This window comes from Botrytis sinoallii (genome assembly GCF_014898435.1).
Source record: "Botrytis sinoallii strain Bc 23 chromosome Unknown BSIN_016, whole genome shotgun sequence".
Classification (NCBI taxonomy): Eukaryota; Fungi; Ascomycota; class Leotiomycetes; order Helotiales; family Sclerotiniaceae; genus Botrytis; species Botrytis sinoallii.
This window is the reverse complement of record NW_024066043.1, coordinates 838,106-861,468: the sequence shown is the minus strand read 5'-3', so window position 1 is coordinate 861,468 and position 23,363 is coordinate 838,106. Positions and strand designations below refer to the sequence as shown.

At 41.6% G+C, this 23,363-nt stretch overlaps 9 protein-coding genes across 9 annotated transcripts; 6 read left to right on the top strand and 3 right to left on the bottom strand.

Annotated features, from left to right (window-relative positions):
• Window positions 1-379: 379 nt before the first annotated feature.
• EAF02_008601 (uncharacterized protein) lies at window positions 380-1,297 on the top strand (the record flags this gene model as incomplete). The annotated part of the gene is made up of 1 exon (XM_038904649.1): window positions 380-1,297. One exon carries the CDS (start codon window positions 380-382, stop codon window positions 1,295-1,297), a length of 918 nt encoding a protein of 305 aa, XP_038755706.1.
• Window positions 1,298-2,809: 1,512 nt separating this feature from the next.
• EAF02_008600 (uncharacterized protein) lies at window positions 2,810-5,242 on the top strand (the record flags this gene model as incomplete). Its single annotated transcript, XM_038904648.1, has 10 exons — window positions 2,810-3,020; window positions 3,132-3,268; window positions 3,325-3,407; window positions 3,612-3,709; window positions 3,776-3,881; window positions 3,935-4,313; window positions 4,370-4,500; window positions 4,557-4,890; window positions 4,977-5,082; window positions 5,175-5,242. The coding sequence occupies 10 exons, from the start codon at window positions 2,810-2,812 to the stop codon at window positions 5,240-5,242; spliced, it is 1,653 nt and encodes a 550-aa protein (XP_038755705.1).
• Window positions 5,243-6,104: 862 nt separating this feature from the next.
• EAF02_008599 (uncharacterized protein) lies at window positions 6,105-6,746 on the bottom strand (the record flags this gene model as incomplete). Its single annotated transcript, XM_038904647.1, has 1 exon — window positions 6,105-6,746. The coding sequence occupies one exon, from the start codon at window positions 6,744-6,746 to the stop codon at window positions 6,105-6,107; it is 642 nt and encodes a 213-aa protein (XP_038755704.1).
• Window positions 6,747-8,255: 1,509 nt separating this feature from the next.
• On the top strand, window positions 8,256-11,533 carry EAF02_008598 (uncharacterized protein; the record flags this gene model as incomplete). The annotated part of the gene is made up of 3 exons (XM_038904646.1): window positions 8,256-8,852; window positions 8,910-11,004; window positions 11,133-11,533. The coding sequence occupies 3 exons, from the start codon at window positions 8,256-8,258 to the stop codon at window positions 11,531-11,533; spliced, it is 3,093 nt and encodes a 1,030-aa protein (XP_038755703.1).
• A 2,664-nt stretch (window positions 11,534-14,197) lies between these two features.
• EAF02_008597 (uncharacterized protein) lies at window positions 14,198-15,260 on the bottom strand (the record flags this gene model as incomplete). The annotated part of the gene is made up of 4 exons (XM_038904645.1): window positions 14,198-14,407; window positions 14,480-14,673; window positions 14,976-15,101; window positions 15,215-15,260. 4 exons carry the CDS (start codon window positions 15,258-15,260, stop codon window positions 14,198-14,200), a joined length of 576 nt encoding a protein of 191 aa, XP_038755702.1.
• A 576-nt stretch (window positions 15,261-15,836) lies between these two features.
• EAF02_008596 (uncharacterized protein) lies at window positions 15,837-18,005 on the bottom strand (the record flags this gene model as incomplete). Its single annotated transcript, XM_038904644.1, has 2 exons — window positions 17,862-18,005; window positions 15,837-17,811 (listed from the first exon to the last, which is right to left on the bottom strand). Exons 1-2 carry the CDS (start codon window positions 17,909-17,911, stop codon window positions 15,837-15,839), a joined length of 2,025 nt encoding a protein of 674 aa, XP_038755701.1. The 5' UTR covers window positions 17,912-18,005.
• Window positions 18,006-18,207: 202 nt separating this feature from the next.
• EAF02_008595 (uncharacterized protein) lies at window positions 18,208-20,044 on the top strand (the record flags this gene model as incomplete). Its single annotated transcript, XM_038904643.1, has 3 exons — window positions 18,208-18,985; window positions 19,031-19,925; window positions 19,975-20,044. 3 exons carry the CDS (start codon window positions 18,208-18,210, stop codon window positions 20,042-20,044), a joined length of 1,743 nt encoding a protein of 580 aa, XP_038755700.1.
• An 840-nt stretch (window positions 20,045-20,884) lies between these two features.
• EAF02_008594 (uncharacterized protein) lies at window positions 20,885-21,335 on the top strand (the record flags this gene model as incomplete). Its single annotated transcript, XM_038904642.1, has 4 exons — window positions 20,885-20,903; window positions 20,966-21,068; window positions 21,117-21,253; window positions 21,316-21,335. 4 exons carry the CDS (start codon window positions 20,885-20,887, stop codon window positions 21,333-21,335), a joined length of 279 nt encoding a protein of 92 aa, XP_038755699.1.
• A 646-nt stretch (window positions 21,336-21,981) lies between these two features.
• On the top strand, window positions 21,982-22,799 carry EAF02_008593 (uncharacterized protein; the record flags this gene model as incomplete). Its single annotated transcript, XM_038904641.1, has 3 exons — window positions 21,982-22,124; window positions 22,179-22,472; window positions 22,565-22,799. 3 exons carry the CDS (start codon window positions 21,982-21,984, stop codon window positions 22,797-22,799), a joined length of 672 nt encoding a protein of 223 aa, XP_038755698.1.
• Between the last annotated feature and the right edge of the window lie 564 nt (window positions 22,800-23,363).

Genomic DNA, 23,363 nt, shown 5'->3' with positions numbered 1-23,363 from the left:
CATTTTTACCCCAGTGTTTTTGCGCCAGACGCAAGAAAAGACTTGTGTATGAACACCAACTGAAAACCCATAACATTTTTTCCCTTTCACCCCCTTTTCTCCCATTCAATTCACATGTCCACTTTGCCGTTGACTTTCTCAATCACGTGTTAAGAATATTGATACGTGCCTCAGGCAATCATGCTGCTCTAGCGCCTGGCTGTTCCAAGGTTCGAAAGCCATTGGCAATAAACTCTTGAATCTTCAACTTTGCGACATCAATTAACTTTAATTTTACAACATTTTGTAATCAATCTACTCCGCACATTATCTCTTGTAGCAGGCCATTCCATTTCTTTTGTCAAAAGCTCTTTCTGATGCATAATAGATCCAGTGCAATATGTCTACTCCAGATTCAGGTACCATAGATACTCAAACGGCGAAGTTGACGAAAGGCAATGTCGAAAAATCTCTAGACAACGAGAACTCATCAATCCACGATAAAACAGAATTAAAGCATACAGAGATCGGCGAGGAATCTACAAAATCTGACAAACCAGAAAATTATGCGACATCTCAAGATTCATCAACAGGTACAGAAGAGCAAGGCGTCACTTCAGATAATGATACGAATTTGAATGAGAATCAAAACGGAGAAAGTGATCCAAGGGAGAAAGATATTGCTACCGAGGGCCCGCCATTACCAGAAGAACCTCTTCCGCCCCTCCCAAATGAACAACCTCCAGTTGTCGCACAAGAAGATGATGGTTGGGCGCCAGTCTGGGATGAGACAAATCAAGCTTTTTACTTCTACAATCGCTTTACCGGAGCCACACAATGGGATAACCCTCGTGTTCCAGAAGTCTCGCAGCCTGGCCCTCCAGGCGTACCATCTACAAAGTCTGCTATTGTACCTACAGAACTCGACCCAATTTCTCGCCCAGCTTGTGGCTATGATCCTGCTATCCACGGAGATTATGATCCGAACGCCTGGTATGCGCAATCATCGGCAGTCGAAGAACCAACAACTGTTGGGTTAGATCCAGCCGCCGCCTATGCAGCAACTGGCCAATTCAATCGATTTACAGGACGTTGGCAAGCTGCAGAAATCAATCCAGAGAATTTCAATGATGAGAACAAGAGTAAAAGGCAAATGAACGCTTTCTTCGACGTTGATGCTGCGGCAAATAATCATAATGGTAGAAGTTTGAAGGAAGAACGCAGTGGCAAGAAGTTATCCAAAGCAGAACTAAAGCAATTTAAGGAGAAGAGAAAACAAAAAAAGGAAGAGAAACGAAGAGCGTGGTTGAGGGATTGAATATACCACAAATTTTTGCATGTATTGGCGTTGTATTGGGGTTACATAGGGATCAAATCCGGGAGTTCTTGGATGATTTTGAGCGGAAGGGGTCTCGGAAACAGACTTCAAAGCCAAGGAAGGCACAAATTAAAATCATATTAATCTTTATGCTCCACACATCTTCTTCTCTTCTTTTACAAGACAATTGGAACGGTTACCGAACTGTGGAGGCTTACCCCTCGAATACTCCGAGTCCAGCCATCACATTTTCCGATTGTATATTTCCAGGAGTTGCATGCATGGGGTTCGGAATTTTGCCTTGTTCGCTCACATCGTACTTTGACGGTCTCGAATTATCATGTTGTTGATCAAATGCGCCGCTGTAAATAAAAACAGTCAACAACGCCAACCCTTTAATTGGGCAGCAGACTAGTATTATATTTCACTTTCTGCCACAAAATGTCTATTTAATTTACAATTATTCTTAAATCTTCCAACTCTGTTGTCAATTTCATGCTTCACGAGACGAAAATCTCTATCATGCGGCTGGCTTCGTTATCAAATCCATAGCCCACCAGCCTGTACTCGGTCTCATGTTGATTCGTCGAATGCTGTCCTGTAACAAAAAATCATCGTACCACCCATGAGTTACCCCACCCCCACGAAGAAACGTCTCAAGTCTGGAATCAGACACCACGACCTTATCCGGGCAGTCTTCCGAAAGTCCTTGATCGATATTTGATGGCGACTTTTATGCAAGTGATAAAAGCCGTCCTTAGGATAAGTGTTTGAACTTTGCGGATCTTGCAACAACGCCAGGGATGACCTTTTGGCAAGTTTTTCCGTATGAAATTTTCTCCAATCGATTTTGGTCAAGCTATCGGTAAACTCAAAAATAAATGGGATTTCCGGTTATTTTTGTCGTTGCGTTGAGTACAGACATCAACTAGTAATGCCGCAGTTGAAAAGATAAGGCAGTGTATCATTGCTTATGCATAACAAACAATGGACGAGCATGCCGGATAAGAAGTTGTTCTAGTTGTCTTACTGCATACTGCGGGGTGTAGAATGAACAAAACAGCCTCTTGGCGTAGTATCCCTCCTTAGCCATGAAACTTTCTGTTTTCCCGGAGCCGCTCTTTCAGAAATGAAGATTGACCGATTGGTGACAATAGTTGAATATTTGCCAGATTCATTGTAGTTGAATGGCCTCTCCCTACCAATCCTTGCCTTCATGTGTTAGTGACATGTCTACAAGTCTTCGAACTATTTGAGGAATCACAGGATAAAAATCTAGATCTCTTTTGTAGAGACTTTTCCCTGTCCGTGACTCCACTTGTTGATTTCATCAATGGTGCGGGAAACCATTGGATAGAAAACACGTTGGATAACTTTGCATTTCATATGAAAAATTGAGGAGATGTCGTCTACTATATATGTTCCGTAGTACTTCTCTCTTCTCCATAAATTAGACATTACGCCATTCTTCTCCCAACTTCGTCATCGCCTCACAGCGCTTTCCTGTTAAGCATGTCAATTGTCACTAATGGAATGATTCAAAAGTCGAGGGATGATGAATCTACACCTCTTCTTTCGGATGCGAAAACCCCAGAAGTTACGAGTTACAATAAATCCTCCATTCACAGCGATGAGGAATCCACAATATGCAAGATACCCCTTGTTGATCCATCGCCGGAAAGCTCGCGTAATATAGCAGGCGTCATTTCAATTCTTCTTTTAGGTGGGTGCAATTGTTTGGACTTTTTATTTAGAGGCTCTCCAAGCTAAAGATTGCTCTCTTATCTATTTTCCCATTCTCAATATCAACATACCCCATCTCACAAATCCCTAGGTGTCTTTATAGCAAACGCAGACGGGTCACTGGTTCTTGCCACGAGCGGAACCATCAGTAGCGAGTTCAATGATTTGGGAAATGCAGGATGGCTGATCTCGTCGTATATGCTGGCTATGTGCGCTACTCAGTCTTTGGTGTGTTTTCCACGCCTGTTTCCAGAATATAAGATCACCATCTAATTAGAGACTAGTATGGGAAATTAAGTGATATCTACGGGAGGAAGAGTACGATATTAGCTTCTTATGTGTTTTTTGCTTTGGGCTGTGCTATTTGGTAGGTGTTATTACTTGTGAAAAGATCTCGATTGTTATGATTGTTTCGTAAGGAAATGATTAATTCGAGGTTCATTGTGGGTCATTATTGCTAGCGCAAACATATGGAATGGTGGGGTATTGCGAAATTAGTCATTGGACTTGATGTTTCTCACCCAAAACTGTGTCTGACGAACTGTTTGTAATAAGCTAATATAAAACTTAGTGGGCTGGGATGGAATCTCCCGGTAGTGGTAGTAGGACGACTAGTTGCAGGCGTTGGTGGCGCTGGTATCAATTGTCTAGTATCAATCGTCATTGCAGGTGTGTTTCTTGCACATCGTTCTTAACAAAGCTAATCTCATATCCACAAGACATGGTTCCAATCAGAGAAGTCGCTAAATGGAGAAGTTATGTCAATATTGCGGCTACAACTGGAAGATCATTGGGGGGGTCCAATTGGAGGGTTTCTGACTGATACTATTGGGTGGCGTTGGTGAGTACCTGATGCATATGTAGTATTATACTTTCTGATTGTTTTGTGTTCAGGTCATTTTTAGCACAATGTCCACCTACTATCTTAGCCTTGATGCTAGTAATCTGGAAACTGGATATCACACCGCAACAAATCTGCGGCAGACAATCGCACTTCTCGAAATTAAGCCGTATTGATTTTCTAGGCTCCATTTTCCTTTCGGTCTCAATCGTTTGCGGACTCATGGTCCTTGATCTCGGTGGTCATCGAATGCCTTGGACCGATCTTAAATTGCTATCGCTATTAGGCATCTCAATTGCAGCTGGAATTTTATTTTTCCTCGTTGAAGGGTTTTGGGCTAAAGAGCCTATTTTTCCTTTAAGATTGTTGCGTAATAGAGATGTACTTACAAGTTATGTCAATTTGGGGTTTCAATCGGGCGCTCAGATGGCGGTATGTGGTTTCTTGACTAAGTATTCGTTTAATTTTAGCGACTAATGAATGGCTAGATAATGATGCTTGTTCCGATTTATTTTCAAATAACCGATCATGCGACTTTTACAACGGCTGGTGCGCATCTCATGCCTTCTGTAATTGGAAATGCAGTAGGAGGTCTCCTGGCTGGATACATTATTCACAAGTACTCCTCTCCATATTTCTTCCCCTTTTCTAGACTGTTCCGCTAATCCCCCCTAGAACCGGACACTACAAACCCATCCTCCTCCTCGGTGCCCTCTCCTCCCTAACATCCTACACTCTCCTCCTCCTCCGCTGGCACGGCCACACCTCTTTCCTCGAATCCCTCTACATCATCCCCGGCGGCTTCGGTAACGGAATAGCACTTTCAGCATCATTTATAGGACTCACAGCAGGTGTAGAACAAGAAGAGTTAGCAATCGCCACGAGTGGACTTTTTCTAAGCGCAAATATAGGATGTGTGGTGGGGGTTAGTGGGGCAGGAAGTATCATGCAAGCGGGGCTTGAAAAGGGTCTTAGGGTTGCGCTTGAGGGGTGGGAGGGCAGTCAGAAGGTGTGTGGATTTTTTCCTTTTCTCTCTTCTTTTTTTTTGGACTTCGTGGTTCTGAGTTACTAAATTATATCATCTCTTCGCTTCAGATCATCGAACGAGCACTCTCGGATGTTGAATACGTGCGGAATCTCGATGGTGAATTGGAAGAATTGGTGAAGAGTGTTTATGTGAATTGTTTAACTTATACTCATGGTATGTGGTCTTTTCTCTATGTAGCTTTTCCTCTGTGCTGTTTGATGTTAGTAGATTGTGAATTGGGCTAATGGGGATGAATCAATGAATAGCTGTATCTGTTTTTGCAGCGGTTGTGGCGCTGATTGCGGCGTGTTGTGTGAGGCAGCATCGTCTTTGAGTATTCTGGGGAGGGGGATTGGGGGTCAAGGATGATGAGGTATGGGCAGGAGGGTAAGGTAGGAGGCTCGGAGGGTATGAGAAAAACGAATTCGGGAGATAATAAAAGCGCAAAGATTATATATTGAAGAGCGAGAATAATTGAAACTCACGGGAGGATAATTCATAACTACTAATTTTACATTCATTTCATTGGATTCCAGTTCCAAAAAATTATGATGTGTAGTCAGTCATATGGCGGAATCTCGAAAATCACGTTCTCGGGGCGGAATAAAATCGTCTCAAGAACGCCTTTCATTTTATGAATATCTGAAATATTCTTATTGCTAGACCACTTGCCTACCTAATCAGGAGAATTGCATTTCGATGTCCCTGACCCTTCGCGTGTTGAAGTTTAAAGCTGTTGATAGCGAATCCGTATAATCTCATCGGATGCTGTCTCTGGGAAGGGCTTAGAGGGAGATGAGATGGGTGAGAATTGTGTTTTTGATTGAGGGAGAAGGTGAAGGAGGGAAAACAGTGCACGATTGAAATATACGAAGTACCAGAAGTTCTTTTAGTTGTATATCAGGAAGTCGGTAGAAGTATTTTTCGAGACAATCACAATTATGCACTTGACGCATTGATTTAGTTGAGTTAAGCAGTATGCGATCTAAATACAAGTAGCTTAAAATAAAAACCCGAGCCACCGCCAGTACTCATGACTCAAAATTATCGTTAAACGGGTATATAAACTAGATAACAACACGAAATGGGATATCAGAAATGAATTCTAGTTAACATAACCTCAAAGTCCAACATCGCTGAACGCTCCAAAATAAAGCAAATGCAGTATAAATCAGAAAAAAGATACCCATAACCATCTACCACCGCCTATATTCATAAACAGACTCAGAGCGCGAACGAACTTGAGGAAAGCGGACTTCTCTAGAGCCTGGCTGTTTCACTCGAATCCTTGGTTGTCTAATCTCCCACACATCTTGACATGGCAGTTCCGGAGCTAAAGGAGGTAACAAGTATGGCTCCCTCTCCTCTAGCTCTCGTCGCGAAGGATGTCGTCTTGGATATTCATCCCGACGGTCGACTTGTACAGGAAAAGGCAGGATATGTATTTCTTCAGAAGTAGGTACAGGTGCAGGTGCTGAAGCCTTTTCTTTTTCTTGTGTCGGTTCATGGCTCTTCGTCCCCCCAACCGTAATACCCTCTTTCTTCCCATCCCTCTCCATTTGTAATTGTATTTCCAAGTGTGCCTTCTCGTACTCCTTCTCCATCATTCTTCTCTTATGTATGTGATGATGCCATTCATGTCGTACTTCTAACCCCGCAAGAATCAACGGAGCACTCCAGAGAACAAGCTTGCCGAGCTTCTTCACAGGATTCTCGAGTTTCTCAACTGTCTTGTAAACGCGCTTCCCTACTCCGGCTACCTCCTCTTCGACATCTTTCTTGAATCTATCTTCTCTATCTCGTGTGTGATGTCGATGTGATCGAGAGTTCCTTGACATTTTGTGCGAACGTTTTCGACTGCCTGATGAGCGCGAAGATCGGGAGGAGCTAGTGGAGGACTCCCGAGACAATGTCGATTTTCGGTGATTGTGAGGCATTCGCAGAGTTTTGCGTATTGCTGCTTCGTTCTCCAAGTATATACTGAGAAGCACAATGGTATCAGAGAATAATGAGTCAGATCTGTATAGTTAATCTCGAGTGATGATCTAGTAGCAAAAAAATAATTCGCAAAGCAAGCACTTCCACTTATGGAAAGGATTAGGTTGCTATATATTGTCATTTTAACATCTGCGACAACTTGAGGCAGTGATGTTCAGCAGTTAGAGTCATGTGTAATCCATGACCAGCTGACCTACCGTATGAGTCTTTTATCTCGACACAGATATGTAATGAGACTATGTTTCGAGAAAAGATGACTCTTATTCATCATGATTTGCAATAAAATGATTTTGAGGGAAGAGAAGTGCTGAACACTCCATGAGTCGCTGGAACTTCAAAGATGATGAGGACTGGAAGCGCGACGCGTTGCTAGCTCATATATTCACGTGCGCTTATATAAGCGAGATATCAACCCTGTGGTCCCCCACCACTGCCGCCAGTTACAAAACGAGCAATGCTGCTCAAAATATGCAACTTCTGTGATTTGTCGAACAGTGTCGGATTATATATGCAGTAATTCCTAGTGGAATCTCCTCGACATTCTATTTGATCCTGAGCAAATGTATTTTCAGAGGAGTGAGTACCTTTCAAGTGGTCATTCTCATGATATTAGTCAGTTGATTGTCATGTCATCTGATTCAACCTATGTTTCGAAGCCCTGCGGAGTATTACTTGTGTTCTGAGTTTGCAATCAGTTAAAACTAGCACCTATTATCTATTCCCCCAAGGGTACTTCCTATCTCATCTGTTTTTCTTGATTTTCGTATACTGTTTTCTTGGCCATCGACAGGCCCTGGCACGTCGCGTTTTTGACCTCTGATGACTACCACCATGTAACTTACTGTGAATGCAACATATAGACTTACTAGAGCTATGAGCCATAGCTATCCGATGTAGTCTTTTACTTGTTTGTACGAGAGGCTTCCTCCAGCGATGTGATAAGTATCAAGCATCTACTTCTCGTAAAACAATTTTTGATTTTTATTGGTCATAGATAGAGTATTCGAAACTATCCTTGTAGATAAAACCTACTTCTCTATCAATTCCTTAAATAGAAGAAACTTTCTTGTGCGAATTAGAAGTTCAACAATTAATTGTCATTTAAATCTAGGGTAGGATCATGATATCTGGAAGTGGCGTCTACCTACCCTGCCCTCACTCAGCACATGTGTGGAGACTTGCTTTTTATTGCAATTTCCGCAACAGTGGCGGCTAATAGTTCAAGACACAAGGCTCTTTAAATTTCCCCACATATGAAATTGATACTTGGTCAACATCGAGCAGATAACAACATCACTAAGCTCAACCATCCTAAATACTCTTAGCTCTTGTACATGAAAACTCACGTCATGCCTCAATACAATTATTCTACAAACCCACTGGACTCTGACAGTATTCGTTTGCTCGCTTTAATGCCAAGCAAAGACCAAACCGCTCGAATACAATGCCAACTTCATAATTATTCTCTTCGAGAATCGGATAGAGGGATTCATCTTTATGAAGCTTTATCCTACGTCTGGGGTAGTCCGGACAAGCCTAAAGTTGTCCTTATAAACGAGAATTCTCTACCTGTTACAACAAATCTTTACACAGCACTGCTACATCTTCGAGATCGCACCTTCGAAAGAATTATTTGGGTGGATTCGATTTGTATCAATCAAAAAGACGACACAGAGAAGAGTCAACAGATTCAATTAATGGCGAAGATCTTTGGTCAAGCGAATCGCGTAATTGTTTTTCTTGGCGAAGCAGCAGATGATAGCAATCAAGCGCTCGAATGTATACGTTTTGCTGCAGAAGGTGAATCCTCGAGAGATGAATCCCCAGAAGGTGAATTTTCAGATGATGAATTTTCAGAAGATGAATCTCTGGATCAGGGAATCAATGAAGTGAATCAGAGGGGAATTTTTGAACTGCTTGAACGACCATGGTTTCGACGGATCTGGGCAAGTCAAATTACCATCGATGATATTTCAGAAAATCACTAATAGAATTCGATGCAGGTTCTTCAAGAGGTTGGCTTCGCTCAACAAATCCTGATAATGTGTGGCTCTGCAACAATAGACGGGTATACCTTCAGCACAGGCTTCAGCCAGCTTTTTTACAACCGTCACTCAGACTTGCTAGATCTGATCCGTCCAGTGATTTACCTAATAAGAGGAGCGATCTTCCGACCAAAATATGAGATTAGGTCATCAGGCGCACTTTCTCTGGGCTCGCTGGTGGATATGTACCATACTCGTATGGCCACTAACCGCCACGATAAGGTATATGCCTTGCTTAGCATGAGTTCTGATAGTCCTAATCTAGCAGGCTTGTCGCCTGACTATAAGATTACATGGTCCGCACTATTGAAGCGACTTGTTCAATTTGTGCTCTCCAAAAAAGTATTTGTAAAGACTTGGGAGAGCAAGGAAATGGTACTAATTGAGAGCAAGGGCTATGTCCTTGGGCATGTGATTTCAATAGATGTTGATAGTACTAGGTACGAGAGACAGTGTATAAATATCAAGTTGAACAGTCAGCCAAAATCCGTGCACTACGACAAGAAGTACAGTACTCGTTGGTTTCTCCAGGCTTCAGCGAAATCTATCCGACAAGGCGATCTCGTTTGCCTTTTGCAAGGGGCTTTAAAGCCGTCTATCATTAGAGCATACAAGGATCATTTTACTATCATTGTAATTGCGGTCACCTTGCAAGAACACACGCGAAAAAAGAGAGGACATGTTAAATCTAGACATACCTTGGCTTCGAGACAGGAATCCCCGCGTGATTTTCTACTCATCTGGAACTGGGAGCAAGTTCCAGACAATTTTCAAAGTCAAGAAGAATACGAAGGTACAATTGAGAGGTATACCTCAATACCAGAGTATCTAAAGACAGATACACACAGAGCACTCAATTCAATCAATGTAGCAGTTGCCTTGGCAGACACAAAAAACTACGAATACGCAAAAGATATACTTCAAAGACAGATCAAGAACTACGAGGGAAAGCTTGGAAGAGAAAGTCTACATATATTAGCATTGAAAGAAAGCCTTGCATGGATGTATTATCACCAGGGTGATGTGATGAAAGCGGAGCCTTTCTTCATGCAGGTAATACAGATAAGAAAAAGTTTACAGGGGGAAGATCATCGAGATACATTGAGAAGTATAGCAAAGCTAGGATTAGTCTATATGAAAGAACAAGGCTGGAGCATGGAAAGGCGACATATGATAACAATATTGAGTAAAATCGAAAAAAATATTCAAATGAGTGAGGAGGACATGATAGAAGTTGGAAAGTCGAGTAATCAGAAAATGATGAAACTTGTATTGGATCAGGAAAAAAAGAATCTTAAAATTACGGAAGATGTGATGGAGGCAGTAGTGGGAAATCATGATAGTGGTTATGAGGTTATGGAACTTCTATTGGCTCAAGGAAAAGAAAATGTTAAAGTTACAGAAAATCTGGTGAAGGCTGTAGCAAAAAATGGGCAGAATGGCTATGAGATTATGAAACTATTGTTTGAGAAACGAGGCGAGGAGATAACAATCACTACACAAATACTGAATGATGTGGTTGATAACGAGGCAAATGGGTATCAAATTATGAAACTTTTATTGGAGAATGGATATAAAGAAATATCAATCACTCAAGAAATAGTCAAGATTGCACTAGAGAATCCAAGCTGTGGATATGAGATTATAATGCTTTTATTTGAGAAACGAGGCAAAGAAATCACAATCACTGAAGATTTGGTGACAGCTGTAGCGGGGAGTCGGTGGAGTGGATATAAAATTATGGAGTTTTTTTTGGAGAAACGAGGCGGAGAAACAATAATCACTGACAAGGTGATAAAGGCTGCAGCAGGGAATTGGGGTCATGGGTATGATGTTTGGAAGCGTTTGTGTCAAAAACGAGGCGAAGAAACAATAATCATCGACGAGATGGTGAAGACTGCAGTGGGGAATTGGAGTGATGGATATAAGATTTTGAAGCTTTTGTTTCAGAAACGAAGCAAAGAAACAATAATCACTGATGAGGTGGTGAAGATTGCAGTAAGCAACTGGGGTAATGGATATGAAATTTTGAAGCTTTTGTTCCAGGAACGAGGTGAAAAAGTGACAATCACTGAAGAGATAGTAAAGATTGCAGTGAGCAATTTCAGAATGAACCAAGGATTTTAAGACTTTTGCTCGAAAAAGGAAGGGAAAAAATAGTCCTTACTAAGAAATTAGCAGAGGCTGTAGCAAAAAATGGGTTTAGCGGGCAGGAGATTATGATAATTCTACTTGAGGAACGAGGGGGAGAAGTGACAATTCCTGAAAAGGTAGTTGTGATAATTGCCGGCAAATTCGGAAAGAAAGCTGTGGAGCTTATGCTCGAGAAACAAAGAGAAAAAGTAGTTATTACTGAAGAGGTAATGAAGGCTGCAGCAGGAAATCCTCATTATGGGAAAGAGGTAATAAAGTTTTTATTGCAGAAAAGAGGGGAAGAGATAATAATTACGGAACAAATATTAGAAGTTGCGGAAAGACGTTCTCGTTTGACAGAAGAAGTGATGGAGTTATTGTTGAAGCATCAGGCAACTAATGTCATGATTCCAGAGAAGACGATCAAGGGCGCCATTACAGATGAGTAGTTGTCTGTATATAGTGGTGGTCTTGAGTCATTGAGCATACTTTAACAGGTTGAGCGAGAGCGCTAGGCTCTTAGTAATGCTTATAAAGAATTGCAAATTCCTGTGTATAGCTTAGCTCTGGATAGAATACAATATTGGCAAGCGAAAGGCTTTCAACTTCAAAAGCATTCTCGACAATGTATCCTGTTAACAATTTGCCCGTCAAAACTTTTTCATCTACAAGAGCAAAGACGAGAATCGCAGTGGGCGTCATTCTGATAACCTTATTAACATTCTCAACATTTGGATTCTTTGTTCTGAAGTGAAGACGGGCGAAAGAAAGACATCAGATTACAGGAGCTACTCTCACAATATAGGGTTTGAAGCCGGAAAACCATAACTACATGCTGAGAGTATTGCAATAATAAAGAGAGTTAAATGTGCATGAATTTGCAGAGGCTGATTCAAGTGAGGGGACAGAATATATAAGTACACGAGTTAGATGCACACCTATACATATCTTGAAAGTAGACGTAGTAATGAAACACATAGATTCCAGGACTCTGAGGCTCCTGGCTTGCAATTCCATTTTTCCCTGGCAATGTGGATTGTTCTATTACGTTACTTTACTTCATTTCCTAATATCTGAACGATGAAGTAATTGTACTTCTTCATGATTGAAGTGGGCCGAGATTTAGGAATGGATGGCATTCTCGTTGCAACAACTCCATTACGCGAGATAGATCAGAAGTAGAAGCTATAAAATTTACCTCTAAACTGAACTACCCAGAATTACTTTATTCTCAACGTGAAATATCAGTAGGATCGATAGTGTACCTTCAATCATCTCTGCTTACTAGTCATTATTCTAGTAGCGACGAAGACGAGCTGTGAGTGCTCTCGCTATCCAAGCGATTGCATCAATTATATAGCAATCTCCAGCTGTTGTAGCTTCATTGATCTCATTGCGCAGACTGAAAAATTTAAACGAAATCATTGGCTACATATACCTTCACTATATCCTTTCTGTGCTAGTTAATCCATCAGCTAGATACCTTAATTTTTTGTCTGAAGTTCTATCAGCTGTATCATGAATTTAAATTAGTTCAAAAGAAAATCTATGATTCATTTCTAAATGAACTTATGTGTTCAATTTGAAATCTCTTCTGATGTTTTCTTCTTTTTTATTTTTGGCGCTTTGAGTTGAGTCTAACAATATTGTTGAGACGTCACGGTCTAAGTCCACACGTGATTCTGAATAGCCAATTGAATGTCTACTCACACACCCGCTTGGTATACTGCAAAACTACTCTTTTGAGACTGTACGTATTAAGTTTACTCTGCTATACTTGCATTTGTGACATTATTTTCAAATCAGCATTGAACAATTCCGAATGTACCGAAAGACCCCCAAATCCGCACCGAGTATGTTGACGCTAATGAAAATAGCAACGATTGATATACTGAATCTTATGCAAGAGGCCGAGTCTTCAGAGGCTAACAACGTATAAGATGAAAGTAAATGGATATACGCAGAGTTGAGCTCATTCTAGACGATAGGAAGTATTTTAAACTTTTATGACGATATTTGAGCATGATTACAGATTGCAGTGTGTAATATTAACGAAAGAGTAAACTCGCTTAAACTAAAAACTTAAACAGATAAACTCCCCTTTGGCTAGCGCGTATACATATTGCTATTATAATGATCTTCGACCACAGACCATTAGATTGGGAATAAGCCGGGAACATAATATAGAGAAAACTATACTCTGGGTCCACGAGGCTGAATTGAAGATGAGAGAAAACAACTTTTGGAAGGGGGTGAACAGCCGTTTTCTGGAGTCGTGACAGAACAGGCGTATAAGCGCTAAAGCAATATACTTAGTAATCGAGGCTGTATGACATAGTATTTAAAGCTACTGGATTCAGCAGTCCTAATAGTCGTACTTGGACGTAAAGTATAAAATACGGCTATGTAAAATAATATTGTTCCGAAACTTGTAACACGCGCCGGGATTGGGAAGTTAGATGATATCACTTTTGGAGGATAGAGAGGTGAGTTTACTTGGTATATGGAGAGAACGTATTAAATTAATTGAAGATTAAAATTACTGAATATTTATCCAGTCATATATATATATAGTTTCTATGATAATATGATTCAAGATCGTGATCGAGATTTTCATTAACACATAAAGATAATTAGATCTAAGTTAGCCTGATTTGAACCTCGACTGGTTGAGTTAGAAAAGTTAGGAAAGTGAGAGAGAAGGGTACTAGGATAGGAGAATGGTTGAGTAGGAAAACAGAAAAGTATAGAAGAGTCAGGGGAGAGGGTCTAGAAATTTGAAAGAGAAAAAGTAGAGCAGTATAAAAGATGAATACCAGTATAGATTGAGATAGTAACCGAGCAGAAAAGTGATTCTAATAGATTTAGGAAAGCTGACCAAGCATAGAAATATGAAATTCGCATTAAAATGTAGGGATAAAACTAATAGATACTAGTAATACCAAGACATATCATTGGTTATATGTTTTGAGGGATGTTAATGTCCTAATCAGGTTACATATATTCTATCTATTCACCTATTCTTATATCCACGCAAATTCACACTAAAATCATCTTTCGAGGCAGGCTAGGTATTCATCTAATCCCCACCATATCTCAACCCCCAAAATAATTTACCACTCCAACTGACCCCCCTTATAACTCCAAAATTTCCCCCCGTGACTCTCCTTCGTACTCTTCGTAATAAGCGGCACCATTAGGGCACATGAATCTTCAACTGAAACGGCTGCTTGATCCATTCCAAAATAGACGGCTCCGGAATTACCGAGCTCTGTTTGGTACCAGCCGGGATCAAGAACGAAGGCGTTCAACGGGCCTCGACGCTCATAGGAATGGGTTGCGAAGAGAGAAATTTCATCATAGGTTAAAATTAAAATTCAAGAAGAAACACCCACAGTGATCGTTCCCGCCGTACTCCCAATAGTAACATATTTTGGATTCTCACTCTTCAATAACAATGACAAAGTCGCCTGATACAATCTCACAGCTCTATAAACACTTGGAATGAAATGGCCTTCTAGATCTTCAATCTTTAGATCGACAATAGAGGGCCACGCGTAAGATACACCAGCGTTAGCGATGACGAGGTCTAGATGATTTATTCCGAGGGAGGGAGCGTGCCGATGGCGGTTTGCGCAGAGGTGGGGGAAGAACCGTCGATTTTGATGATGACTGGGGGTGGAGATGGGGGTTAGCAGATGTGGGGGAGGGGCTTGGGAGAGAGTGGAGGGAAATTATGAGATCTTGATGTATTATAGATAAAGGAAATCGGGTGTTTATGATTGAGTCCGCAGAATACCAGAGTAGAAATTAGCCATCACAATGAAGGGTAAACAAATTCGGGAATCATGAATTTCAGAAAAGAAAAGAAGAAAAGAGAGTTATGCTCACCGAGCTTGGAATTAGCACCAGTAGGCAGCTCTGAGAGAGCTTTCGACGTTGGATGCGAAGGGTCCCGATTAGCAGCAATGACGATGTGATCGGGTTTGCTCATATATTGGGCTAGGAGACCTTTTTCTGTTGAGTGATAGGGTTATCAGAATTTCGTTTGTTTTGTTATACAAAGTTGGAGTTGGGGAATGAATAAATCGAGGATAATGAATAATATGTGAACCAAGAAAGTACTGTACCTAAACCTCTGTTAGCACCACTAATAAGAACGATTGTTGGAGCCATGATGATTTCGTTAAAGATCAACCAACCAATCAATCAACCAATCAATCAAGAGTTTAAATGTAAGTACCTAGGTAGGTATAGACTGTTGAATACAGGTTATCGAAGTAGACGAGAGTTTAAAATGTATACATCAGTAATCTTTAAATGAACAACTACCTACACGGATACGTTCCTCCTGAAAGGTCTGTTGGACCGACAATTACGTTCTTCAAGGTTACTTGCATTGAAATCTGTATTTCCAATCTGGAATATGACAAAATTACAAATCAACATCAATATTGTGCTTGCTAATCAGAAACAAATGATAAGGAAATTAACAGGGGCTGGAAGAATATGAGGAATTGAAGTGGCTTGATAGTAAGATGCCTATCTAATAAGCGACATAAAGATAAATTTGCTTTGTCTCCATACCTACATTTTGACAGAATATTGTTGACTTGATAGTGTGGATTTCAATTCGTCTCTGAGAGTTGTGACATTCGTCGCATGGTATAAAGCTAATCCTGTTCCCGAAGTCGCGGATCTATTTGCCGACTCCTCTTATCTAAGTTGTTCTATCAACTAGAGGCTGTTCACCTACAATTTACTCTCCCTCCCCTTTTCACCTTCCCCATATAACTCGCAAACCAGCACTCCCACCCCCACATCCTCCCCTCCCTCCCCCTCTCCCCATCGATCTTCCTGCCCATCCCCAAAAACCCACTTCACACACCCATCCCTCTGACTTCTAACCTCAACTTCCATTTTCATCTGTCTGATAACGCAGATAGTTTGGCCAGCCACTATCTGATCTCCTTTCTCGACGCAGATTTCGATGAGTTTTCCCGGGAAAGGTGTTGTTATATGGTTTGGATTTTGGGGGTTGCCGAGACGATGGGAAGATTTTTGGGAGGTGGGAGTGGAGGAAGATGAGGTGAGGGAGAGTGTATAGGGAGTCGGTTCTGTGGTAGTGGAGGATGGAGAAGTGAATAGGATGTTGGCTTTGAGAGAAGAAGGAAAGTTGTTGGTGAGGATGCGAGTTATTTGCATATGATATGGTATTGGCGCCGAAGTCCCAGATTTTGCATTCGTATTGGAGGATTCATCAGGAGTAAGTTCAATAGTCCACGCATCTCTTGGACGGAATACCACACCTGATGAAGATGGTAAAGTCGGTAATGAGCTCGTCAATACCGGTAGTGCCGAATTTTTCAAGCCCTCGCTTATCTTCTTGGCGGATCTGAGTAACACCGGTAAATTCATCTCCAACCATCTTGTATCGCACTCTTGCTTCTGAAATGCGTCACTGTCGATAATTGCTCTTAATAAACCTAAGTTAGATTCAATGCCAATGATATATGTGTCATCTAATGCTCGTTTAGCTTTGGCGACGATATCTTGCCAGGTAGGTGCGGTGATAACGAGCTTTGCTAGTAGACTGTCGAAATCTGTGCCGATGACTGCAGGGGTTGAAGGATGCAGATGAGTATCTACTCGAATACCATTTCCTGAGGGAAAATAGAAAGATGAGATCTTCCCGGGACTGAGTGAGAAATTCTGAGAGGGTGATTCGGCTGTGATGCGGAGTTCCAGGGAGTGAATTTGAGGTGGTGTTAATGGGGATGAAGGGAGAGATTCTATGAGCAGTGATGAGAGGGGATGCCCTTGAGCGAGGAGAAGTTGGATTTTGACGAGATCGATACCGGAAGCCAGAGATTCGGTAATCGTATGTTCCACTTGTAAACGCGGATTGATTTCCAGGAAATAGAACTCTGGCGACGATTGCCGGACCAAAAATTCGAAAGTTCCAAGCGAGTGATAATTCACCTTCCCGGCCATCCTCAACGCACTTTCAATAACCTTCTCGACAACTCCCCTATCCGCAACCGAGCAAGGAGCAAACTCCACCACTTTTTGAAACCGCCTCTGGATACTACATTCCCGCTCCCAAAGATGTCTTACCCCTCCTTTGCCGTCGCCAATAATTTGTACTTCTACATGTCTATACCCATCTATAGCAGCTTTCTCCGCAAAAACCTTCTTGCTAGGACTTTCTCTCAATGCTGCTTTTAACATCCCTTCTAGCTCGTCTTCTTTCGTTACGATCCTAATTCCACGCCCTCCGCCTCCATCTACTGCTTTAATGATAATAGGATAACCAAACTCTGATGCAAATTTCTGGAGTTGAGTCACATCATCTGTGGGTACTTGGAGGGCCGGAAGAATAGGAACGTGACATTCCTGTGCAAGATTTCTCGCCATCAGTTTATCACCTGTTCTTTCTAGAATTTGGAATCCAGGTCCGATAACAACCGCGTTAGCTTCTCTCCACATTCTTTCTGCAAACTCAGCAGATTCGGATAGAAATCCATAGCCTGGATGGATAGTATCGATATTGTATTTTTGAACAATGGAAATTAGAATTGAGATATCGAGATATGAAGATGGAGATGGAAGTTGAATGGAATGGGTTGAGTTCAGTGTGTGTGATGAGTCGTTGGTGGTGTAAAGGGTGTAAGTTTCTATGTTTAACTCGCGTGCTGTAGATAGAATACGCGTTGCGATTTCTCCTCTTTTGGGAGTTAGTTTGGGGGAGATCAGAGGGGGTTGGTGACTACCTACCTGTTTGCTATGAGAAGACGCTTGATAGGGCGGAAGGGTTGTTGCGACATTTTTCTGACCCCTGTATAGAAATCTGGAATTATATCGAGCTGTGTCCTCTCTGACCGAAAATGAAAGCAAAATGAATTGTAAATTTGAAATTATTGAAGCTCCATCAATGTTCGAGATGTGGCCGAGCTTCAAGGTGTGGTTAAGCTTCCCCACAAAACACGGGGCGGGGAGTAAGCCGAGGTCCAAATCATGTAGATCGTTAGATCTTCATCAACAAGCTCTCGAATGTTTACTTCTACTTTTACAAACTGGTATCGAAGAATGAGATCCGAAAATAAAATATCACCTCATCATCATGACAGTCGATAAGAAAGAAGAAAGCTCTTCAAAAATCGCGTCAGATCGAATATCTCAAGTAGCCGGTCATTTCTCTAATACATCCAGTAAACGTCGAGGGCTGAAAGCAAAAAATGATCTTCCAGCCGACTATTCAGATATTCTCGGGACGATATCCTCTTTGCAAAAAATAGCCCAAACACCCGATCTCTCAAATAAAGGATATATCCGACAAAAGCAAGCTGGTAAACTCTGGGTCCGAGAACGAGTTCTTCAATTACTCGACGCAGATAGTTTTCGCGAAGTAGGTTCTATTTCTGGAACTGTTTCATGGAAAAGACTGGATCCTTCGCAAAGTCAGGGGAAGAGAGAAGAGCCAGTTTCTTATGTACCAAGTAATAATGTACAAGGCTTTGGCTTATTGAGAGGAAGAAAAATATTGTTTACAGCGGATGATTTTAGTATTCGTGCTGGACATGCCGATGGTGCATTGACGGAAAAAACGATTTATATGGAAAAATTGGCTGTTGCATTGAGGTTGCCTATTGTCAAATTGGTGGATGGCTCTTCGGGAGGGGGGTCCGTGACAACTATTAGGAAAGAGGGGTTTTCGTATATACCGCCTATGCCATCTTTTAACCATGTGGTCGAACAGTTGAATATGGGGATTCCCAATCTAGGAGCTGTGTTGGGACCGGCTATTGGGCTTGGAGCTGCGAGAGTTGTTTCATGTCACTTCTCTGTGATGGCTGCGGATGTTGGAGCGTTGTTTAATGCTGGACCAAAAGTTGTTGCTGGTAAGTGCATTGTATTGGCGGAAGGAAAATGCTAATCACCAACAGGTGCAACTTTTGAGGAAGGACTTACTTTCACAGATCTTGGTGGCCCGAGTATGCACTGTACAAATGGTACCATTGATAATATGGCAGGAAATGAACAAGAATGTTTTGAACAATTGAGGACGGTTTTGAGCTACTTACCAAACTCTGGTGCTTCTTTACCCCCAGTCCTAAACGCTGAAGACCCAGCTGATCGGCTGTGTGAAAGTCTAAGAACGATTATTCCACGCCGAAAAGCGAGAATGTATGATCCTAGAAAAATCATAAAGACTGTGGTCGATGTAGAAAGTTGGTTCGAAATTGGAGCACTTTGGGGAACTACTGCCATTGTTGGTCTTGCCAGACTTTCTGGTAGACCCGTTGGAATCATATCTATAAATTGTGAGATAAACGCTGGAGCACTTGATGCTGCTGGGAGTCAGAAGATCACTCGGCATCTCAAATTCTGCGATATTTTCAATATCCCTATACTCCAATTTGTCGATATTCCAGGGTATGCAATTGGAACAGTTGCAGAACGAGCAGCGACGATGAGGCATGGGGTAGCACTTGGGACAACATATTATTCTACAACGACTTCAGTCTTTAGTGTTGTGACGAGGAAAGTGTATGGGGTAGCTGGTGGAATCATGCTCGATTGTAGAGATCCTCGTTTCCGAGTAGCGTGGCCAAGTGGAGAATGGGGAAGTCTTCCACTAGATGGAGGTATTGAGGTTGGACATGCTGCGGAGTTGAAAGCAGCAGAAGCGAACGGAAAACGAGAGGAAAGATATAAAGAGTTGGAAGAAGAATATACTCGATTGATGAATCCAGTTAGGACAGCCAATGCGTTTGGAGTGGAAGAGATTATAGATCCTGCTGTTACAAGGCAAATAGTTTGTGAATGGTTGAAGCACGTGTGAGTACCTCTTCCTCTAATGTTCGTGGTGTTGACTAATGTCATGTAGATATGAGGAATTATTGCCCATCAGACTTTTGGATCGAGCGAATGGGAAAATTCATCCAATCTTTTACTGAATTAGGACGTCGTCACTGAGAGTTCCTTTCTGTTCCAAACTGCTCGATTACTGACCCGGCTCGCCCAGCTAAATTGAATGTGGCTACACCTCAATTATTGACTAATTCTTAGATAATCCAGATTCTTATTCTTCATTGGTCGTGGAGAACAAATTATACCAACAGGAATGATTCTGAGCACGTGAGATGACAATGCCCCTGCATCGAATGTTCTTCCTTTCTTCGCTGGCCCACACGTTCCCATGCATTTGGTGGCGCAGCTCGCGCAGGTAGTACATAGGTTCTGTTGGCTAAAGGAACAACGTATCTTATGAAGATCATAACCAATGAAATCTGATTCATCTTGTACAGAATCTGTACTTGATGTGGCTCAGATTTGACGTTATAATAATTTGATCGACGTGACCATCTGAAATTATCGCCAACGCATTGTGTATCAACCCAAAGGAGATGCCATCAAGAAAATCAAGGTAAATCAGGCAAATCAGACTGTCCCTTCCAAAAATCTCCCTCGAATAAATTTCAAAACAAGGGAAAATATAAAATTACTATAAAAAGAAATCATTTATTTCTGTACCTGAATCCTGATATCCGTCGTTCAAGGACTGCCTAGCATACGTCACTGACACTAAGCGAGTGAGGCAGTTCCAAGATCTATATTCAAGTTCCGCATTTTAAAACGTGAATATAATATTTACCCCCTCCACCAAGACTTTTTTCTCCACCAGAAAAGCAATCATACTCTGACATATTTTTGCACCATTACATTTTTGAATTTATTCACAATTTTCTGGATAATCATATAGAGAAAAGAATTTTTTATAACACAAATTCGCAAATATGGGTGCTGTTTCAATGAGTGAGTTGATTTTATATGTTCTTTACGACTATTAATGAACAAGCGCTGACGATTCACCAAAGTTCTCTTGATACTAGTCACCATCTTCATACCTCCAGTTGGTGTCTTCCTAGTATCAGGCTGTGGACCGGATCTCCTGATAAACATATGTTTAACACTCCTTGGGTACATCCCTCTTTCTCTTCACCCGAAAACAAAACTAACACCCAAAAGATACATACCCGGACACATCCACGCATTCTATATCGAATACGTGTACTATGAACGACGAGAAGCAGGTAGAGAAGGGAGATTCCAAGCGGCGAGAGCTCCGGGAATTTATTCGGATAGGGTGCAAGGAGGTGGTTACGGTACGATCGTTGAACCTACGAATTAATGGGGGGACATTGTCTGAGTTCAGCTTGTTTTGCAGTTCATGAGGCGAGACCATAAATCGATTGGGAGTTCGAGACAGGGGAGGATGTCATGATTGGGTGTTTTGCGGAATATGGAGGAAGATAATATTGGGTGTATAATGATGGAGATGATAGATGGTAGAAACTGCGCTATGTACTGGGAGGATTCCGGGAGAGATATGGGGAGTTCACGAACATATACTTGGGATACCAGTTTGTCTTTTGAAAGCTATATAAAAGGCTGCGTTGGGATGGCGATACCAAATTTGTATTTCTGTTTCATTCTTCCCCCTTGATTTATTACAAGAGAGAACCTTAAATACAGAAAGACTCTGCGCACAAGCATCTCTTGATGCATCTGTAATATCGAGTATACAATGCATACAATAAATACAATTTCTCGAATATCAAGTACACCGCCACACCGTGTTATAAGCTTCAGCCACATCTTATTACCCCACAATCCACTAATTTAGCTCAATCATGAAGCTTTGAGATTGAGACGTGTTAAACCCGAAAGTCCAGATTGCGATAATATTTCCATCTATCGATTCCGTCCACATTTGACGGAACCTCGACCACTACACTACCTTCAGGATCCATACAACGACGGCGCATGTAGGAAAGGACTTCGGCTGCATATACCATACCTTCCAATTGGACGCAAAACAATTCAAGCAAGCATGCATTCCTCAGTAGTGCGCATCCAAAATGTCTTTGGATTCTTCACCACAGTGGCATTTGTCGTCGCGGCTTTGATCGCATGTACAGATATCATTTCGCCCCGGACGCCCAGTGCCAAAGTAGAAGTGAAAGATATCCAAGTGTACGTTCTCCCCTCCCTGTCTCTTTCTCTCCAATCCCAACTAACCCTCCCCAGTGTAAAAGGACGTCCACATTACTATTCCACGAAGAAAGAAGAATACGCACACATCCGCTTCTCCCTCAACGCAGATTTCTCCTCCCTCTTCAACTGGAACACTAAACAAGTCTTTGTCTATGTTTCTGCATCATGGCCTTCCAATTCTTCGGAACCTCAAGTGCTGAATAACGAAGCGGTTATCTGGGATACGATTATTACGAATCCGAGCGCGGATCATTTGCAAAATATTGGGTCGGCTGCGAGGAAGAAATTGATTAAGAGTAGTAAGGGAAAGAGTATTGATCCTTCGAGGTTGGTTCCTATTTTCATTTATCTTTGTTGAAGCTTGCTCCCTCCTGAAACTTATATAATAGAAGGGATGTACTAACAATCACCACCTACAGAGGCGTATTGAAACTCAAGAATCAAAAAGCGAAATACCAAATCACACAACCGGGTGGAAAACTCGCATCAACAGAAGGAGTCGTGTTGAAGGTTCATTATAATGTGCAGCCATGGGTTGGAGCACTTACTTGGACGCCTCAGATAGAGTTTTTGAGATGGAAAAAGGTTAAGGGGGGTGTGAGTAAGGTTTTTGGATTACCGGCTTTGAAGGAGAAGAAGAAGGTTGCAGAATAGGGGACAAAGTAGAGGGATGTTTGTTGTGATCTGGAGAGGAAAGTGGTTAATGAGATAATGGTTATGGAACCATTTTTCGAGGATGGTATTTATGTATTGTTATAGAATTGGACTGGAAGAATGCGAATGCAAAATATACCACGTTGGGTTTCGGCAGTGAGCCTTTTTTTTTTCAGAAGTCATTGTGCTGGCTCCATTTAATATACCTTTCTATTGGGATATCTATCCTCATCATTGCTTCATTCTCAAGCGGGAACGACATGCTCCATTTATAATCTACCTTGCCAAATACCTACAAGTGCATAGAGTAATGGTATAGATCCACAACAATCATCAATTCCCCTTTTCTTCTTCTCCACATCTGTTTATAAAAAGCACGAAGAGAGCGCATAAATGATTAGATTATACTCTGATCGAAAAAATGAACGATTGCCATGGAGGGGGCATTGTTTTTCTTACGGGGGGTTGAGGTTCGTGCATGCAAATGAAGTTGTATGATGCAAGGTGGGAATTTGAGGAGGAGGTGAGGGAGTGATGGTTTGGTGATGGTTTGGTGATGGTTTG